This window comes from Uranotaenia lowii, chromosome 2 (genome assembly GCF_029784155.1).
Source record: "Uranotaenia lowii strain MFRU-FL chromosome 2, ASM2978415v1, whole genome shotgun sequence".
NCBI lineage: Eukaryota > Metazoa > Arthropoda > Insecta > Diptera > Culicidae > Uranotaenia > Uranotaenia lowii.
In genome coordinates this window covers 416,426,117-416,446,401 of record NC_073692.1, presented here as the reverse complement: position 1 = coordinate 416,446,401, position 20,285 = coordinate 416,426,117, and the positions used below count along the sequence as shown (strand labels likewise).

The window sequence follows — 20,285 nt, the reverse complement described above, 5'->3', positions numbered from 1 at the left end:
TTCAGCTTCCGTTTTGCAGTATTCCTCCAATCACAAAATCAATGCTTTCCGGAATCGAGTGCATTAGCAGCCCAGAAAGGTACTCAACCCCGAAAGATTAATTTCATCTCCGAAACCGTTGAAACCTCAGACCCGATTAATCCAATTCTGTGGAAAAATCTAAACAGAGCAAGAGACTGCCGGTAGACGGACGAAACCCCAAACGAGCTGGGTGGGGTGGAAAGCAAAAAAAAGCGAGACAAATTGTGCTAATAAAGCAGGAGGGCAGCGTGTCCCCCAACAAGTGAGCAAGCAAGCAAGCAAGGAAAGTGATATTCAAATCACAACCCTTGGGAATACTTTACTCGGCGAAGAGTGGGTTGGGTTCAGTTCAGGTGAAAATCCCGCAGTGCCCGTCAGCAGCTCACCGATAATAACAACAAGAACAGCATCAACAACATCATCTGGAACAGGATCGGAACGAAAGCGCCGCAGGTTCCGAACACGACAACAACAAACCAAAATACTCTCAACATCAACCATCATCATGAGGATACGACGCGGCGATTCCGTCGATGTCGGGACAGTCTTTCAAGTGGCATTTGTCACCATGGCAGGTAAATATGTGCAATTTGTTTTTTATTTTGCTTTTTTTTTTCATTCAGTTGCTCTTTTGAGCAGTGCTTGGAGGGTTGTACTTTTGAATCGAATCAAAAATACGAGAATTTTTCTGCAGTATGATACGAAAAAAAACTTAGCGTTGCTTGGGTCCTGCTGTTAAACGACCTTGCTTACCCAAACAGTGGCTCACGTTTCCATACAATCTCCTCGTCACTGCCATGGATGAATGAGCAAAACAATTCGTGAAGAGATGAATTTAAAAATAGTTATTTTATGCTCAAATCTAATGTTTTGAATTCGTCTTGGAACATCTTCGTACCTGAAAATGAACACATTTTCAAAGGTGATGGAAAGTATTAGAGAAACATGAGATATCAAAGGTTCAAGTCCCTGTAATTTTTTTCGAGGAATTTACGATATTTACGGCTTATGTTCTTTCTTTCTGTTGCGGAATAAATCACCTACACAAAAAATACACATTAAAAAATCATGAGTTATAATTGAATTACACAATAATTTACCTAACATTGTACTTACCTTGAAAACACCAACAATACTTTACCTGAAATTGTACTTACCTTGCAAAAAAATAGATACTCACCTGAACATACACTTACCTTGCTACGAAACGTCAACATGCCATAAAAACACACGAAACCACTACACTGAAAGACACGAAACTGAAAAGTAAAATCGAAACAGTACACGAGGCACAGTTTTGTAAAGTGGACAGAAAGGCAAAGGACGGAACAAAGTGCGATTTGTGGTTCGCGAATAAAACCACTTCCCATTTCCTGTAAAAGAGGTAAGAAATTCAGTTTAATATAGTCGGTCAAACCGAACAGAAGTGGCTTTCTATTATCTCGGTCCGAAACATTTTGGTGCCGAAACCCGGGATAATAGTTGCACAACGAAAGTCTGCCACCACGTGGGACTAATTTCATCGCAATTTGTCGCTCCAGGAAATTTATCCGGTCCAGCAGCCGATATTCACGGATTACCATCCGGCCCAGCAGCCTATCGTTCCACTGGCCACGATCCGGTCCAGCAGCCGAGAATTAAAAGGCCTTTGCGATTTTAGTCGCCGTCATCATCACCATATTCAGCACTGCTGAAGTGCGAAACATCGTGCGGTCATCGTCATCGTCGTCAGCATAGCTGATTAGCTAACATTCGGCAGTCGTCATCGATATCATCACCGTAAGTTTGCTGACTTGCTAACATCACCGTCATCATCGTCAGCATCGCTGTTAGGCTAACAGTATCCACATTGGAAAGACCGTGTGCATTCTCGACGTGCATCTAAAAGTGAGGTTAGAGTAAGGTGGTTCATCACATGCAGGTACGTGACACTTATTTTACGAAGCAATCTAAGCAACAATGACGCCACCCAAGAAAACGAGTAGCAAACTAGCCAAATTAAAAACTCTCTACCGTCGGCGGAGTAATATTTTGGGTTCCGCTAATTTAATTAAAACGTTTAACGACTCGTTTGATCCGAATAAATCTGATCAGTTGCCAATTCGCATTTTGCGCTTAGATGCGTTGTGGCACGAATTTGAAGAAACGCAGGAGGAAATAGAAGTTCTTGAGGATGCTGGGGAAGAATTCCTGCCAGAAAGAAAGGATTTTCAAGATATGTACTACGAATTAAAAGCCTCGTTACAAAGCAAAATTCCTGCCCAACCACCCTCACCTCCCACTGTTCCCATTCAACAATCAGCTGTTCCCATTTCTTCAAGCGTCCGTTTACCGGAAATAAAATTAAAGGAGTTTTCCGGCAATCTCGATGATTGGGTATCCTTTCGCGATCTTTACGTCTCGCTTATTCATTCGAGTGTGCAATTATCAGCGGTACAAAAAATGCACTATTTAAGAGCTACAATTTCTGGCGAAGCTGCTCGAATTATTTCTGCGCTTGAGATCACCTCCAACAATTATTTGGTAGCGTGGAATCTATTGAAAGAACGTTATGAGAAACCTAACCTGTTGATCAAGAGACACATGTCTTCCTTACTTTCCGTTCCTTCTTTGAAAAAGGAGTCTGCGCAGGGGCTTGCAGATCTTGCGGACGAATTTGATCGCCATGTATCACTGCTGGATAAACTCGAAAGTGCTGAGAACCACTGGAATTCTTTTCTTATCGAACGATTGAGCCAATGTCTTGATGCTGCAACACTTCGCGAGTGGGAAACATTTATATCAGCCTTTGACGACTACCCTAAATACCATCAACTTCTCGAGTTTATCCACAGAAGATCTCGAATAGTACAAACCCTTAAGCTCTCCCAATCGGCAACCACCCAATCCGAGAATAAGCAAACGAAATCCAGATCAGTTGTGTCACATGTCGTCTCTGATAATGCGCCCAGGTGTGCCTGTTGTAAGCAAGCGCATTTTCTGTTCCAGTGTGAACAATTTCGTGCACTCTCTCCTCAACTTCGATTTGAACTTGTCAAAAAGAATGGCCTTTGCATAAACTGTTTGAAGGGAACACATCAAGCCAGAAATTGCTCCAGCGGATCCTGTAAAAGTTGTTCGAAGAGGCATCACTCGTTGTTACACCTGCCTCCACTTCCGTCGGCTCCTGGTTCACAACCAGCAGCAACCTCTAATCGATTTGTGCCAGCTCACAATTCCGCTGAAGCAACTTCGTCGCATTCGTGCCAAATGTCGCATCTCGTATCGAATATTGCCGAAAGCAACCTGTCCGAACAAAATTCGTCTGCCTTACCACCTGATCCGTCGTTTCCGTTATCGTCGCGTGTCGATCCTTTCCCAACGCCGTCGGTTGTTTCCGTTGATAATCCTCCAATCACCGCCTGTCAAAGTGCGGAAGTCAACACCCAACTACAGCAGTCAATCGTGATCTTGTCAACAGCAGTGATAAAAGTGAAAGATGCAGACAATAAATACGTTTTTGCCAGAGCATTGCTCGATAGTGGTTCTCAACCCAGCTTTATTTCGGAAGCCCTCTGTCAGAAATTACGTTTGAAGCGGAACAAACTCAATTCGCCAGTTAGTGGAATTGGACAATCCATCGTCAACGTTCGCTATGGTGTTACGTTAGCCATTGCCTCACGTTTTGAAACTTTCGCTACTCAATTAGACTGCCTCGTACTGCCAAAGCTTACCGTCTCGCTACCCAGCCATCACATTGACGTTTCTCGCTGGAGGATTCCAAAGCATCTACCGCTTGCAGATCCGCAGTTCAACATAAGCCAAGGTGTTGATATCATCATTGGAGCTGCTCTGTTCTTCGACCTTCTTCAACACGAGCAATTTTCCCTTGGTTCCGAGTTTCCGACGCTACAGAAAACGGTCCTCGGATACATCGTTTGTGGTACATTGAAGCAGCCAAATGCAGAGCATAGAGAACTACAAGCATGCCACATCTGCGTTGACGATAGCCTCGATACTCAACTTCAGAGGTTTTGGGAGGTTGAAAACTTCGATGACGGTAAAGCTCTTACTCCTGACGAACAACACTGCGAAGATCACTTCAAAACTACCGTTTCCCGTGACGATACAGGTCGTTATATCGTTCGCCTTCCACTCAAGGAAGAGAAGGTCTCGATGCTTGGCGATTCATACACCGCTGCTCTTCGAAGATTCCAGCAAATGGAAAAGAGATTCGCCATCAACCAAGATTTGCACCGCAGCTATACAGCTTTCATGACAGAGTACGAGAGTTTGGGTCACATGGAGTTGATTCGCGTCGCGCCGCGTAACCCACAGTTTTTCCTTCCTCACCATGCCATCCAGCGTCCAGAAAGTACGACCACCAAAACACGAGTGGTATTCGACGGTTCCTGTCGTGGAGCAGCCGCTCTGTCCCTCAACGAAGCTCTCTACGTCGGACCAACAGTTCAGCCAGCGCTTTTCTCTACTGTCGTTAATTTTCGCCTGCCATTGTTCGCCATTACTGCCGATGCCGAAAAAATGTTCCGGCAGATTTGGGTCCACCCTGATGACCGAAAATTCCAACAAATCCTCTGGCGGAAACGCCCAACTGATCCAATCAGCACCTACCAGTTGAAAACGGTGACTTATGGTCTTGCAAGTTCCCCGTTCCATGCTGCGCGTGTGCTTAACCAGCTCGCTATCGATGAGGGAAGTCGATATCCTCTTGCCGTACCAGTGATTCAAATGGGCACATACGTAGACGACATAATTTCTGGACACGACGACCACGACACGATGGTAGAAACCTGCAAGCAACTAATGGAAATGTTGAAGTCGGCTGGATTTGTTCTGCGAAAATGGGCGTCAAACTACAAAACAGTTCTCAGCGGCGTTCCGGAAGAGTTCTGGGAGACATCCACAGAACTAGAGCTCGATCGTTCTCAAGCAGTCAAAACCTTGGGTTTGTTATGGTTTCCCCAGGAGGATGTCTTCAAGTTCAAGATTCCTGCTCTCTCAGAACTTGAAATTGTTACCAAGCGCATTGTGGTTTCAGAGATGTCTCAGCTGTTTGACCCCCTTGGACTTCTGGGGCCTGTAGTCGTCAACGCGAAGATGTTCGTTCAAACCCTCTGGGAGGCTGATCTATCGTGGGATTCTGAGCTTGCAGAAGAGTCGGCACTATGGTGGAGGAAATATCGTAGCGACATTAAGGAGCTGTTATCGTTACAAATCCCCCGAAGAGTTTTGCGGAACACACTACAACAATACACGATCCACTGCTTTTGCGATGCATCGCAGAAAGGTTACGGTTGCTGCATCTATATTGTATCAGCTGACGAACAAGGCCAACTACACTCGCATCTTCTCACATCAAAATCTCGTGTCGCTCCGCTTCGTGGTCAATCCATTCCTCGCTTGGAGCTGTGCGCAGCTCTTCTTGGCAGCCAATTAGTTCACAATCTGCTAACGAATACCAGAATTATCGGATCAGTAACGTTTTGGACGGATTCAACAGTCGTTCTTCACTGGATCAATTCCCGATCCAACTGTTGGAAGGTGTTCGTCTCCAATCGAGTTGCAGAGATTCAACGTCTAACGAAGGGTTCCAAATGGAGGCACATATCGACGGAATTAAACCCTGCCGACCGTATTTCTCGAGGGATGCTCGCAAGCCAGATCCTGCACGATAAGCTGTGGTGGCATGGTCCAGATTTTCTTTCCTCCCCCGTTGAAACATGGCCGGATGGCGTTGTATCGATACCATTTAAACCAGAACTGGAGGTGGAAATGCGTCCAATGTTTTCTCTTCACGCAATAGAAGAAAACTGCAACATCTTCAATCAGTTTTCGGAGCTAGCGAAGTTACTACGAGTCGTTTCCTACTGTTATCGCTTTCGAAAAAACTGCAAACTTCAAGAAAATGAGCGTATACCATCATCATTGTCGCCTGAAGAAGTAGACATTACGCTCAAGTCCCTCATTCGAATCGCACAGCATCAAGAATTTCCCACGGAAGTCCGTTTGCATAGCTACACCAAGTCTGGTCATGCTGTCTCACTCGCCTCGAAATCGCCACTCAAAAATCTGAATATTATGATGGACGAATTCGGACTTCTTCGGATCGACGGACGTTTGAAAAATTTGAATGCACCTTTCGATACCCGCCATCCAATTTTGTTGCCAGCAAATCATCAACTGAGCTTGTTGATTGCTAGATCGATTCATCTGCAGACACTTCATGGAGGACCTTCACTTCTCCTTGCAACAATCCGCCAACGTTTTTGGCCACTACGGGGTAGAGAGTTAGCTCGGAAGATTGTACGCCAGTGCGTAATCTGCTTCAGGTGCAATCCCACAACTACAAACCAAATCATGGCACCGCTACCATCAGTACGCCTAAAGCCAGCCCGAGCTTTTACCTATTCAGGAATGGACTACTGTGGGCCGTTTTTCGTTCGCCCGCTGTTTGGGAAAGGTGCGTCGGTTAAAGTTTACGTTGCGTTGTTCGTCTGCTTGGTGGTGAAGGCCGTGCACCTCGAAGTCGTCGCTGACTTGTCGACCGTCGCGTGCATCAACGCCGTCAAACGTTTTGTCGCCAGTCGTGGCCGCGTTCTCGAATTACACTGCGACAATGCAACCGCTTTCGTCGGGGCGGATCGCGAATTGCGTCGACTTCGGAAGGAGTTCCAGCAACAATTCAAGTCAAAGGAATGGGGCGAATTCTGCACAGGACACGGCATCATCTTTCGCTTTATCCCAGCCCGCTCACCACATTTTGGGGGCCTCTGGGAAGCCGGAGTGAAGTCCTTTAAGTATCATTTTCGCCGCATAATGGGACAAAAGGCTTTCTCAATGGACCAACTCCTGACCATCGTTGCACAGATTGAATCTATATTAAACTCTCGCCCACTCATTCCTTTAACCGATACTCCCGACGACCTCTCATCACTTACTCCTGGTCACTTCCTCATTGGAGAGCCTCTTGTCTCTATTCCCGAGCCCGACCTTCTTCATCTGTCGCCTAACCGCATCACCCGTTTGCAGGACATGCAACGTTCGGTCCAGGATCTTTGGCGCTCTTGGTCGAGGGACTACGTTAGCCAACTACATCAGCGCAGTAAGTGGAGGCGACCAACTTCGGACGTTAAGCAAGGTCAACTGGTGCTTCTAAAGCTCGACAACTACCCTCCGCTTCAATGGCCTCTCGGTCGTGTCATCCAAACCGTCACCGGTTCCGACGGACGAGTACGCGTTGTGGTGGTCAAAACGGCGTCTGGCGAATACAAGCGAGCGATCACGGAGGTCGCAGTTTTACCAATCGAGTCCAACGAAGGCGAGGGTTCATCAGCATCATCATCTAACGACGAGGTGGTCGGTTGAAACGGTCGGTTTCAACGGCGGCCGGCATGTTGCGGAATAAATCACCTACACAAAAAATACACATTAAAAAATCATGAGTTATAATTGAATTACACAATAATTTACCTAACATTGTACTTACCTTGAAAACACCAACAATACTTTACCTGAAATTGTACTTACCTTGCAAAAAAATAGATACTCACCTGAACATACACTTACCTTGCTACGAAACGTCAACATGCCATAAAAACACACGAAACCACTACACTGAAAGACACGAAACTGAAAAGTAAAATCGAAACAGTACACGAGGCACAGTTTTGTAAAGTGGACAGAAAGGCAAAGGACGGAACAAAGTGCGATTTGTGGTTCGCGAATAAAACCACTTCCCATTTCCTGTAAAAGAGGTAAGAAATTCAGTTTAATATAGTCGGTCAAACCGAACAGAAGTGGCTTTCTATTATCTCGGTCCGAAACACTTTCTTTGATATCTCATGTTTCTCTAATACTTCCCGCCACCTTTGAAAATGTGTATTTTATGCTCTTGTTCATCGGTAACAAAAAATTAACCTTTTCAATCAAACATAAATACGACGATTCTTTGTTGGAGGAAATAGATAGAAGTATCAATTTAAGGCTGAGATAAAAGATACAACTTTTTTCATTTTTATATGAGAAGTGCATCAACCATGAAGAGCTGATTCAATGTTTTTTGGAAATGTCAAGAGTACATCAATTCACCGATGAGAAACTATGTGGGGGTTGAATAAAAGTTTCGACCGCTATAAAATATTCTTACTTCAAAACAGACATTCGATTTTGGCTTTGCTATCAAAATCGTCATCGGTGATTTCAATGCTTAGGTCGGCCAGGGGGAGGAATTCAAACCGAAAGTTGGTAGGTTCAAAAAAGACTTCAAACTTATACATTTCGCTGCCTCAAAACGAATGGGCGTACGTAGTACATTTTTCCAGCACCGCCTTCCACACAAGTACACCTGGAGATCACCGTACCAAACGCAATCACAGATCGACCACGATTTGATAGACAAACGGCACTTCTCGGACATCATCGACGTCAGATCCTGTCGAGGCGCCAATATCGAGTCAGATCACTATCTGGTAATTGTGTGGCTGTAAGTATGATGGCCGCACGGGAAAGTAATATGGCAATCAAGCGTAGCTCTGCATATAATGTCGCTAAGCAACCGCAATCGTCGGGCCAAGCAAAAGTGTGGCCGAAAACTTGATTGGCTCAAGGGGCGCTTGGAGATATAGAAATCATCATAGCAATCGAGAATACTCCCACCAGCCAAGCGTTTTGACGATTAAAATGCCAACGGTACTTAGCTAAATCGAACGGGTCGATCGAATGTGTGGCTGCACACATGGTTGGCTAAACAAGCTCGTGATGTGACAGTATCAAAGCAATCGGGAATGCCACGCGTAACTAAGCAACCACCATCGCTTGGATTGCCCCGATCCGAGTAATCGCAATCTGCGCACAACAGCAAGCATGGTCCTCTTTCGTGCGGTCAGCGAGGCCAGACGTGTGTTATTTGGACAGACGTGTTGGACGATTGCTCGGTCCATCAGGTTCACATGACTGAAGCTACCTGAGGTCGCGGCAGACTACGCGCTCAAAGCTGCGATTCCGGCAGAGAGCGAGCTTGAAGCGAACGCCGCGCGGACGGCAGTAGTGCAAAGAAGCACCCGTCAAAACGTGGAAATCAACGACTTCGGAAGAAGTAGCGAGTCTGAAATTTCCAGAAACACGCATCGTTTCCAGGAAAAACGAAAGTTCTATCAGAAGCTCAGCGCATCCCCTAAAGACTTCGTGCCGCAAGCCTAAATGTGCCGGAATAAAGACAGAAGCATCGTGACGGACAACTGTGAGGTGATCAAAAGGATGAAGCAGCACTCAGATGAACACCAGAACATGCAGGAGACCAAGACGATGGGGAGAGATACATCGTCGGCGAAGTAAACGAAGTAGAAGAGTCACTCCCAACGATGAGTGAAGTTAAGGAAGCCATCCGCCAACTGAATAGCAACAAGTCGACTGGCAAGGATGACAGCTGAACTTATCTAAATGGTCCCGAACCAGTTGGCTGATTGCCTACACCAGTTGTTTGTACGGATCTAGTACACAGAACAGCTACCGGAGGAGTGGAAGGAGGAGGTAATATGCCCCATCTACAAGAAGGCCAAATCACGGTCCGACAGATTGAAACTCCTCTTAATCGTCTTGAAAATCTTAAAACGCAGTTTCCGGTCGACAGTTTTACTCCAACGATTGACTCGAGGCTTCCGAATCGTCGTCAATGTTTCCTTATACCGTTTGATAACGCGCCAAACGGTATTTTTGGGCAATTTCAGCAATTTAGTTAGCCTAGATGCAGACCACAATGGATTTTCCAAATAATTGTGCATAATTTGTTCCCTTTTTTCGTTGATTGTTAATTGTCCCCTTCCATGTTGATTGTTTACAAAGTACAGTCAATTTGCGGAATGTCGAAAATACATACTTGAAGCTGACACGTTATTTTTTTGTGATGGACGCATTGGCCCATTTGGGTCCATCCTCCACCCCATACGCTTCTTCAGGAGTGGGAGGGACTTTTTATCCTCTGGATAATTATGTTAACATTAATTGTTAAATTTCTGTACGACTTGTTCGTCTTTCTCCCGTTTATGTCCATCACCGTACAATTTTCTATCTGATGCTTCGTCAGAACTTCATCACATTGCAATTGATATGATCCTTATTAGGATTAGTCTTGGTATCAAATTGTCTGTTTGACATATTGTATTGTCCATTTCTGAAAAACATTCAAGTTTGAACTGGCTTTGATGTTCATCGGTAGATCATTATACATCATCAATCCGTTGTAGAAAATAGATCGTTTGCTCACCTCTTTTTTCGTGTTTGGCAATCTAAAATCTTGAGCTCTCCTTGTACTGTATCTGTGGATATCGATTCCGTACAGCAGGCCATCCAGTAAATAAGTTGGTAACATTCTTTTCTTGATTTTGAATATAAAAATTAAACTGTTGTATGTAATCCTCTGCTTAACTGACAACCATTGCAGCATATCAAGCATGAAATCACTAAGAGTAAATCGGTTGCATCGTATTATCACTCTCATTTTCTTGTCTTTGTAGCCACTTTGTCTGCGTATCTGATGCATGTAGCAGTAGACTGAGTCGATTTGGAGTCATTTTTGAATTTCTCAAACCCTGGGGTCTCAAAAGCTCAAAAGTTATTAGGTGATGAATGGGGATATGTCATTTTGCATTGATAAACAATAAATTCAATTGACATCCCTGCAGGGTGCCTAGCGAGGTATTGCATGACTACTTTTCATGCACTACTTCGCGAGGCTCCAGCAGTGTTGTCAATTTAATTTATTGATTATCAATGCGAAAAGACATACCTCTGTTAAACAGCTAATAACTTTTTTGCCTAATAAGATACGAAGTTAAAGTCTTCGACAAAGTTGTTCAGCGGCAAATTTCCTTTCGGAATTTTATAAATTGGCACAAAAACTGTCAGCTGGCTCGGTTCCACAGAAGAAACAAAAATGATGTTGATTTTTCAGTACAAAAAATTCAATTTTCCCATACAAACCTAAAAGTTCAAATTCACTCATGTTTACGTTACTTAAAAATTCTATAAAAAACCATGGATGAGTTTTGGACCAAGACGAAGCTTTTAAGACCCCAGGGTTTGAAAAATTCAAAAATGACCCCAAATCGACTCAGTCTAATGTAGCAGTAACTGATTTCACGTAGATTATTTTTGACCAGAATGTTATGTCATACTTATTCGGCAAAGTACTTCGTATTTCATAGCAATCTTCTTAATAATATAGCTGATGTGAGCTACAAAATTTAGCTTTTCATCGATTTGTATTCCCAGGTATTTGACTTGGCGTACTTTTTCGATTGAACAACCATCAATACATAGGTTTGAACAGACTCCGATTTTGCGATTTCCAATAATCATCCAGCTGGTTTTATTGAGGTTCAGACACAATTTTCGATGTTTTAGAAAATTAGCAATATTTTTAAATACGCATATGCTTCTTGAGTGACGTGTTCCAAATCATTGCCACTCCGATAGGAGACTGAATCATCCGCAAATAGCTGCAGACGACCATACTGTAAACATTTTTTTATGTCATTGATGTAAGGTATCAATAACAAAGGACCCAACACACTTCCTTGTGGGACACCTAAGTTATTTTCTATGTATCGTGAATAAGATGAACCGAATTTGGTTCTTTGCATTCAGTAACCCAAATAGTCCCTGAACCAGTTACGAACTGTCCCACTGATGCCAATTCTTGTTAACACATCAATCAGAATTTCTGGATCAATCGTTTCAAAAGCTCATTTGAAGTCCAGAAACATAGCAAATGTATAGTTACCATTTTAGATGTTGATCTTCTAATTTCGAAGTACCAAATTCACTGCAGATTCTGTTGAATGTTGCTTCCTGAATCCAGACTGTTCGGCAATTAGTATTTCTTTGTTCTCAATGAAGCGTAAAAACTGCCTTTGCATTGCTAATTCTAGCACTTTTTCTTGAATTTCCATCATGTTTATAGGACGATATAATGTTGCCTATCGTGCCTTATTTTGTTTTTTCAATCGGAACTACAGTTGAACACTTCCATGTTTCTGGTATTCTCCATGATCGAAGACTTGTGTTGATAATATCTCTCAACGGATTTCCTAGTACAGGTAAAGAATCTTTAAAAACTCTTGATGAAACATTTTCTATACCAGCTGTGGGTTTCATGTTGTTTATAATTTCATCAAATTTTTGATTGCTCAATGCTTCGAATGTGCGAAAGACTCAGCCGTTATAAATAATCTGATCCAAGCAGCCATAAGAGCCTGCCGGTATACTATCATGAATATCTATTAGTGTTTTCGTTTATTGGCAGTGGCAACCTAGTTACCCACGAGTTTTGCCCTAACTGCTGTTATTATGTTCGGTTATTAATTCAGATGTCCACTAGTTTTGCCCGAGATTTGAACCTCAAGCAGGCGGTTGCACCCCGTAAAAGTTGTCAGTGTTGGGGGTAAGCATAAGGGTGAGTATAGCAACCATATATTTGCATCGTCCCGGGTAACGATTCTGTTTGTTTATTCAGAAAAAGTTTTGCCCCGCGCGAGTGGAGATAAACGAAAACGGCATATGACGCTATCGATAAAGAAGTCATTGAACTTCTCTGCAATTTCAGATTCATTTGTGATTTCAACAAATTCGTTGAACAAATTCGATCCAGCTTTGGTCCCATTTGAACTAATTAAACGTGTTATCGATTTCCATAGTAGTTTACCATTGTATTCGTTTCTTTATAGCTAATCTTAAAGAAATTGATGTTTGTTCCGGCCTAATTTTGACAAATTTGGACAGGCTATCAATCGATCAAACTTTTTTTAATTCTTCCACTTTTGATGTCTATCATTTGTCATAGAAATCTAACTGGCACATAAATTAAATCATTTTTCTCCATTCAGTTTCTTTTGCACAGGTCACAACCGAGGACTGCGGCCAGGAGGAACTGATCCAGTGCACAAGGCCACTCCAAGTACTCTCAGCTACCTCAGAACTTTCGTTCGTCACAAAGAAGGAAGAGCTGGATCAGCTCTGCCCGTGAGTATCTCTAACGTTTTAGAGCTCTTTTTTTTTATTTGCAATTTTTAGGTACATTTTTCACATCAGAATTTAAATATGTAAGATAATTAACCAATGCGGCTGTCCATTAAGATCCAAATGGTTTGTTCAAACATGATGAACTATCTCCAGGCAGACCCAATCAAGTCTTTCCTAAATTAACATATGAATAACATTTTCGAACAACGAGCATTAATAATGTAAGCCGAACCCATGTATGAAACAGACACTCATCGCTCCTTCCGGCCTGAACCTCCATGGTAAACACACATCAATTATACATAATTATGAGTCATTTCCATCCGAAAAATAAAAGTTTCCTGCCACCAATCCAGTAACTTTCTACCCAAGCAGCATTCTACCCTGTTTCTAAATGGGAGATAATTCCATTTGATAATTTTCGTAAATTAGTATAAACCTCATCTAATTAATAATGAAAATGTGGTACATTTTCCACCCCGTAAAAATGGTGCGAGAAAAAAGACCCCGAAAAAAAAAGAGCGAACCCTTTCAGCACGTCGTGTGTTCATGTATTATGCGTAATGAAGCATCCCCTCGGTTAGGACTCATTGGCAACTGTTGAACGTTTCTCATGTTGGTCGACGTTTGTTGGCGTTTGGCATCCTTTTATTTGATCTTTCCAGCCAGACTCCATCGTCGTCGTCGTCGTCGTCAGCTGATGAAAAATCATCACATTCCAGCTTTGCTTTTTTCGCTACCTCATCCTGGTCCCGGTCTAGATGCTTCCGGTGCGAGAACAATGGAGTTGTTCCCAATAATGATCCTTTTTCCGGCAGTGAAAAGTTAACTTACATTTCCGGTTGAGGTTTTTTTTCGTTTGAAATGCTTGTGGATAATTTTCGGACCCAGGTTGCATGAAAAATTGAAAGAAGTGCTCATAAATTTTAATTAATGAGAAATGAAAATTCACCATACACAAATAATGTAAAACAAAACCTGCAAAAGAGAATTTAAACATGCACCTTTTTGTAACAAAGTTAGTTTTAAAGTTTTTATGGAAAAGAATTCATAAAACAAAGAAAGATAAAAAAATATTGGAAAGCAATAAAAAAGAATCATATACGATGGCTTGAATGACGTGAATGACAAAAAAGTAAAAAAAGACAAAAATGACAAAAATGACAAAAATTACAAAAATGACAAAAATGACAAAAATGACAAAAATGACAAAAATGACAAAAATGACAAAAATGACAAAAATGACAAAAATGACAAAAATGACAAAAATGACATGAATGACAAAAATGACAAAAATGACAAAAATGACAAAAATGACAAAAATGACAAAAATGACAAAAATGACAAAAATGACAAAAATGACAAAAGTGAAAGAAATGTCATAAAACGACAGAAATGACAAAAATGACAGAAATGACAAAAATGACAGAAATGATAAAAATGACGAAAATGACAAAAATGAAAAAAAATGGCAAAATGACAAAAATGAGAAAATAACAAAAATGACAAAAATGACAAAAATGACAAAAATGACAAAAATGACAAAAATGACAAAAATGACAAAAATGACAAAAATGACAAAAATGACAAAAATGACAAAAATGACAAAAATGACAAATATGACAAAAATGACAAAAATGACAAAAATGACAAAAATGACAAAAATGACAAAAATTACAAAAATGACAAAAATGACTGAAATTACAGAAATCACAAAAAATTACAAAAATGACAAAATTGACAAAAATGACAAAAATGACTAAAATGACAAAAATGACAAAAATGACAAAAATGACAAAAGTGACAGAAATGTCAAAAATGACTGAAATGACAGAAATGACAGAAATCACGAAAATGATAAAAATGGTAAAAATTATAAAAAATGGCAAAAATGACAAAAATGAGAAAATAAGATAAATGACATAAACGAAAAAATTGACAAGAATGACAAAAATGACAAAAATGACAAAAATGACAAAAATGACAAAAATGACAAAAATGACAAAAATGATAAAAATGACAAAAATGACAAAAATGACAAAAATAACAAAATTGACAAAATTGACAAAAATGACAACAATGACAAAAATGACAAAAATGACAAAAATGACAAAAATGACAAAAATGACAAAAAAGGCAAAAAAGGCAAAAATGACAAAAATGACAAAAATGGCAAAAATGACGAAAATTACAAAAATGACAAAAATGACAAAAATGATAAAAATGACAAAACATGACAAAAATGACAATAATGACAAAAAAGACAATCATGAAAAAAATTACCCAAATTTTCAAAATAATCAAAATGACAAAATGGACAAAAAAAAATGAAATAACTAAAATGACAAAAATGACAAATATGACCAAAATGATAAAAATGACAAAAATGACAAAGATGACAAAATTGTCCAAAATGACAAAAATGACAATAATTAAAAACGACAAAAATGACAAAAAATACAAAAATGACAAAAATGACAGAAATGTTAAAAATTACAAAAATGGCAAAAATGACAAAAATGACAGAAATGGCAAATATGACAAAAATGAATCAAATATCAAAATAGACAGAAATGACAAAATTGGCAAAATTACAAATATGACAAAAATTACAAAATTGACATATATAACAAAAATAAAGAAACTTCAAACAAGTATATTTGGAAAACATTAATAAATGACGTGAAAGTTTTCCTTCTGTAGTTTTTGTTTCAATTTTAAAAGTCTGTTTTTTCGAAGATTTTTACTGTTCGTTACTGTCATATATTTTTTGTCTTTTTTTCTGTTTGTTTCACTCAGTCATTTTTGCTCGGTTGGGACAACATTTGTGAAATTTTAATTTGGTTATCAAAAAAAGATTGTTTTCAAGATTTCGAAGTTTTATTTTCAAATTTCGCTTCCGAAATGTTGTTCGTAATAGTGATAATTTTTACATTAATCTCACAGTATACAGTCGAATGCATTGGTAGGTGTCCTACAGCCCCAAAAAAGAGGATTCTACTTCGATCAATGTCAAACTTTAAGTATGTTTGGTCTCGAATGAAATATAAATGAAGTGATCTGTCGAATGAGCTTCAGAGGTGAGCTACAGTCTAGTCCGAATAGTTTACAACATCTCACTCAATCTATTTTTAATTCTTCGATCTTTGGAAAAATAAAAATATAATCAACCAGAAAATTTAACAACATTTGAAATCAATTTATTTTTCTGAAAACAATTGCTTACATTTTTTGAATCCCACCGTTACAGTGAATCCACTTGCATCCTTATTTGCCAATAGGTCAAACCATTCAGCCCCGGATGTCAGGGATAAAGGACAGCTGTTATATGTCCAGGATACGGGGTTGGGTCCGAAACTGAGGACCGTTTCTGGTTGCTTGGGAGTGATTTACGAGTTAAAGCCAGAGCGGGGTTCTTGTTGATTCCGAATTCTAGCTTCCGGGACCGTAGGTACTTTTCTACTTTCGGAGTCAGAGTGTACGGAATTCGGGGTAAACGGTGCTGATGGGAACGATTACAGTTGTTTTATGAAAATGTATGACTTTCTTTTCCGGCTGAGAGCTTTCTAGTTTGATAGCTTCTATCTGTGTATTTACGTAAAGCTTCAGAAGCATCTTAGGAAAAAACAGAATTCAATTGAATGTTTCGATGCAGTGTTCCCAAGCAAATTTTGACCCGAACTCGCTTCAGTTTATTTATAATGATACCCTTTTTGTTTCTGAGGTTTTTATTAGTATTTTATTGACCAAATTTGCCGTGTTGCCTAAATTTAGGCGCAAATTGTTGTTCGTTCTCTTTGTTATTATTTTTCCTGACTCATAACTAGACCAGCCCTGCTAGCACATAATGCTCCCTTTAATGTAGATCTGATTAAAAACTTTAACAGCACAACTCCATGTTATGATTGAACGAATAAAAATTTAAATTCACAATAAACACACAATAAAAAAAACACCGGCATAAATAATGACAAACCACAACAACAGAAAAATGCACCCAAGCTGGATGCAGTTTATTTTTCATGCACTTCCTGTTTTCTTCTCATTTCCGGTTTGGAACCAACAAAAAAAATGGATACGCAACCCCTCATCATCCCAACGGATTTTTCATTTCGGTTTTTTGGATCGAAAATGAGCAGTGACCTGCACGCGGGACTGCATTGCATACGAAGTTACACCAGGCGCTGCATGAACATCCACCAGCGGGATCACTTCAACAAGCTGTACCACGGAACGAACGAGGTCATTCACGAGCTCTGCGAGGAGGGTCCATATCAGAAAGGCACGTACGTATTGATCTAATTATGCGCGCCAATCCATTCACATTTGTCATCCCGTGTCGTTGATGCACCATCACCACCATCACCATTCCTAGCAGTATTAGCGTGAGCATTTGTTAGAAATCTTTTCGGGAAACATATTTTAAAATTCTTAATTTTCATTTAGTCGAGGCAAAGTCAGTAGGGGAAAAGTTCATATAACGCCCCATGTGGCTAATACGCGCCACCCTTGTTTTGAAGAATCTGTAACATTTTAAGCCTGCAAAATATTACCAATTTGTTTTAAATACTGTGATTGGTCATGGCAAGTATGATTTTTTTCTTAAAATGCCCCTGTGTCGTGATAATTCCACAATTTAGGTTTTTCTTCATTTCGATCTAAATTTAAAAACACTTTCAATAAGGTGTCACCAAGCAGAGAAAAACGAATAAGACAAAATTTTTTCTGACACATCGATAGAGGAGAATCTAAACTATGATTTTATGCTAAAAAATCACACTGAACTCGCTAAGGTATGCTTTTTATGGGTATGTTCTAACACGGCCCATGCGCTCGTCATAACCAGACGGCTGCAACGTTACACGTTTTGTCTATGTATCGTGTGACCAACATCTTTTGAATATGTGCTCGTGAATTTCGCTTTTAAGCTTTTTTTTCCTCAGATTTAAGCTTTTTTTGCCTTGAGAGCATAGGAGACGAAAGCTCAAATCTGAGGAAAAAAGCTTAAATCTGTCAAAACGAGGGGAAAAAAAAGGGGAAATCTGAGAGATGTGCTCCATACGGTTTGAATAGCGTTGCCGCCGCCTGGTCATAACGCGCCAATCGTAGTAGGCTGAAAATAGCATTAATTTTTCAAAAAGGCTAATTTTCATTGAAAATGAACAAAAAGTCTAAAACCATATTTTGAGCATGAACTCAACCCAAAAAATCTACTTTTAATTTTTTTTTAATTTTGATTAGTCCATTTTGGTATTCTTTTCATTCAAATTGTCTGTAAGTATTGGTGTGTTTTCGGTCTTCGGCTGCTTTCGGGTGTGTTCGGCTGCTAGGCGCGTATTGAATACACAGCGGCGCGTATTTGCAACACAGTTTTGTCCTGTGGCTTCGAATATGGTGTTTAAAATCAGGTTTTTGAATCAACAACAGCAATTTGAGTAATAAAAAATCATTGGCATTTGTAGAAAACACTTTTCTTCAACGATTTCACCCATTTTTAACACAATTTGTACGTGGAATGCATAGAAAATCAACGATTCGCTTAGGTGGCGCATAATAGCGCATGTTCCCCTACCAAAATATTGAACCTTTGGAATTCTCAACATAGGTTTTGAATATTTCTTTCTATCTAGCCAATATCTTTCTAAAATTCGGCTCGAAATTTGTGCTACTTAATTTGTTTCTTTTATTCGATTAACCTGAATCCTCGTTTGATGTTTTGGCAAGGTAAGAAAAATGAACATGAGTAAAATCTCTCAGTCATAAATAATGAACAATAGACCATGAATACTCACTAAATCAAATATTAAATTTCACATCAATTCTGGGTTTTGAATTTCAAAACACCAATTAAATATTCTGTGTTACTTGTTTATTCAAGTAAAAGAAAGAAAGTAGAAAGAAGTTTTAAAATCCTGGAAAAGCCAAAAGCAACATTTTGAAAGATGGTTGAGTTTAAAGAAGTTACATTTATGCAATAAAAAATAGTGTAAGTACTAGCAAAGTTTAATTTTTCGTATTCCAAAAAACTCGTTTGGTTTTGACATAAATACTACATAAAGCTTTAAATTTGATTTAATTCATGAAGTAGGATGCTTTTTCAATAACGGAAGTAGGCGATGACCGGAGGATTGTGATTATTTGTTACTAGCTGATTTACCCGGCCTTGCTCGGGTTTGCACAAAATATATATCAAAATGAGTCGTTTGACTTTACGAAATTTTGGTAGCTTTGTATTCAATATGTTTAATATATTTATTTTGAGAAAATTTTACCCATGTTGTTCTATATGCCATGTATGTAAGCTTTGAAAGTTTTGTTAGTGTTTTTCAAGTTTTGAATGAGAATATTTAATGTGTTTCCCTTTTTCATATTTTTGAAACACTTATAGGTAGTTATGAGGTTCGTATTCATAGACATTAAAAATAATTTCCCATGAATGCTTTTTTATTTCATCACGAATATATACCCACACTTTCTTAAAGGAAGCTTGAATAGCTTTGGCTTTCTATTTTTTATCTTCAAATGATTAAACTATATTTTTATCTTTCCTCCATCTCCCTCCATCTAATGAAGTCTCTTCTAGAGATGATCTCATCGGACGCTATATGCCAAATGCTCCCTCGTATGCTATATTTAAGTTTTATTTGCGCAGAAGGCTTCCGAAACTTGCGGCAGCTCGTGGCCTTCAAGACTTCCAAGCAACGGCCATGAGTTCGAATCCCAGTCACGGCATACACAGTAAACTTTTGTGGTTTAGTGGTTTAACCATTTGTGAGATGCTAGCCATCATATTCTCGAAAGATGTACGCTTAGAATTAAGTAAAAGGAAACTCTTCGAGGAAACATTAAGTTTCATTGAGATTCTGTATGTGTGTGTATTTGGTTTTTTAAACTTGTTGAAGACTCATTTTCCATGTTTTCAAATGTTTGTGTACATTTCGTTGTTTTTTTCCACACAGTTTTATGATTAGTTTTTTTTTAATGTTCCAAGTTCCACTTACAGTTTTTTGAAGTGATCTAAAAGAAATTTTCTCGGAATCCAAATCGCCCATTTTATGATGTTATAACAAAAGATTTTTTTTGTCCAATTTTTCCATTCTTGGAAAAACAAATCTCAATAATTATTGTGAAGAGTGATAAAGTTAAAATTCTTGGAAATAATTTGATTGAATTCGTAGAACTTAACGGTTTAAGTTTTCGCATAATTGGATGGTAAAATTGAACACATTAATGATCAACATTTATAC

The 20,285-nt window shown here is 39.5% G+C and overlaps 2 protein-coding genes across 3 annotated transcripts in view; both read left to right on the top strand.

Annotated features, from left to right (window-relative positions):
* Window positions 1–6: 6 nt before the first annotated feature.
* Window positions 7–20,285, top strand: part of LOC129748011 (uncharacterized) — a 44,880-nt gene continuing 24,601 nt past the window's right edge. The window contains exons 1-3 of the mRNA XM_055742459.1: window positions 7–596; window positions 12,903–13,038; window positions 17,178–17,320. Of these exons, the coding sequence (XP_055598434.1) occupies window positions 527–596; window positions 12,903–13,038; window positions 17,178–17,320 (349 nt within the window). The 5' untranslated portion in view covers window positions 7–526. The remainder of the gene's footprint in view (window positions 597–12,902; window positions 13,039–17,177; window positions 17,321–20,285) is intronic.
* LOC129748012 (uncharacterized) lies at window positions 1,051–7,808 on the top strand. Of its 2 annotated transcripts, none has more exons than XR_008737625.1 (3): window positions 1,051–1,405; window positions 1,563–1,800; window positions 7,051–7,808. XR_008737625.1 is itself a non-coding variant. In XM_055742460.1 (3 exons), the coding sequence occupies exons 2-3, from the start codon at window positions 1,937–1,939 to the stop codon at window positions 7,384–7,386; spliced, it is 342 nt and encodes a 113-aa protein (XP_055598435.1). In that variant the 5' UTR covers window positions 1,051–1,405; window positions 1,563–1,936; the 3' UTR covers window positions 7,387–7,808. The 2 variants fall into 2 exon arrangements, 1 of the variants encoding a protein (XP_055598435.1); XM_055742460.1 differs by having other exon boundaries at window positions 1,563–1,942.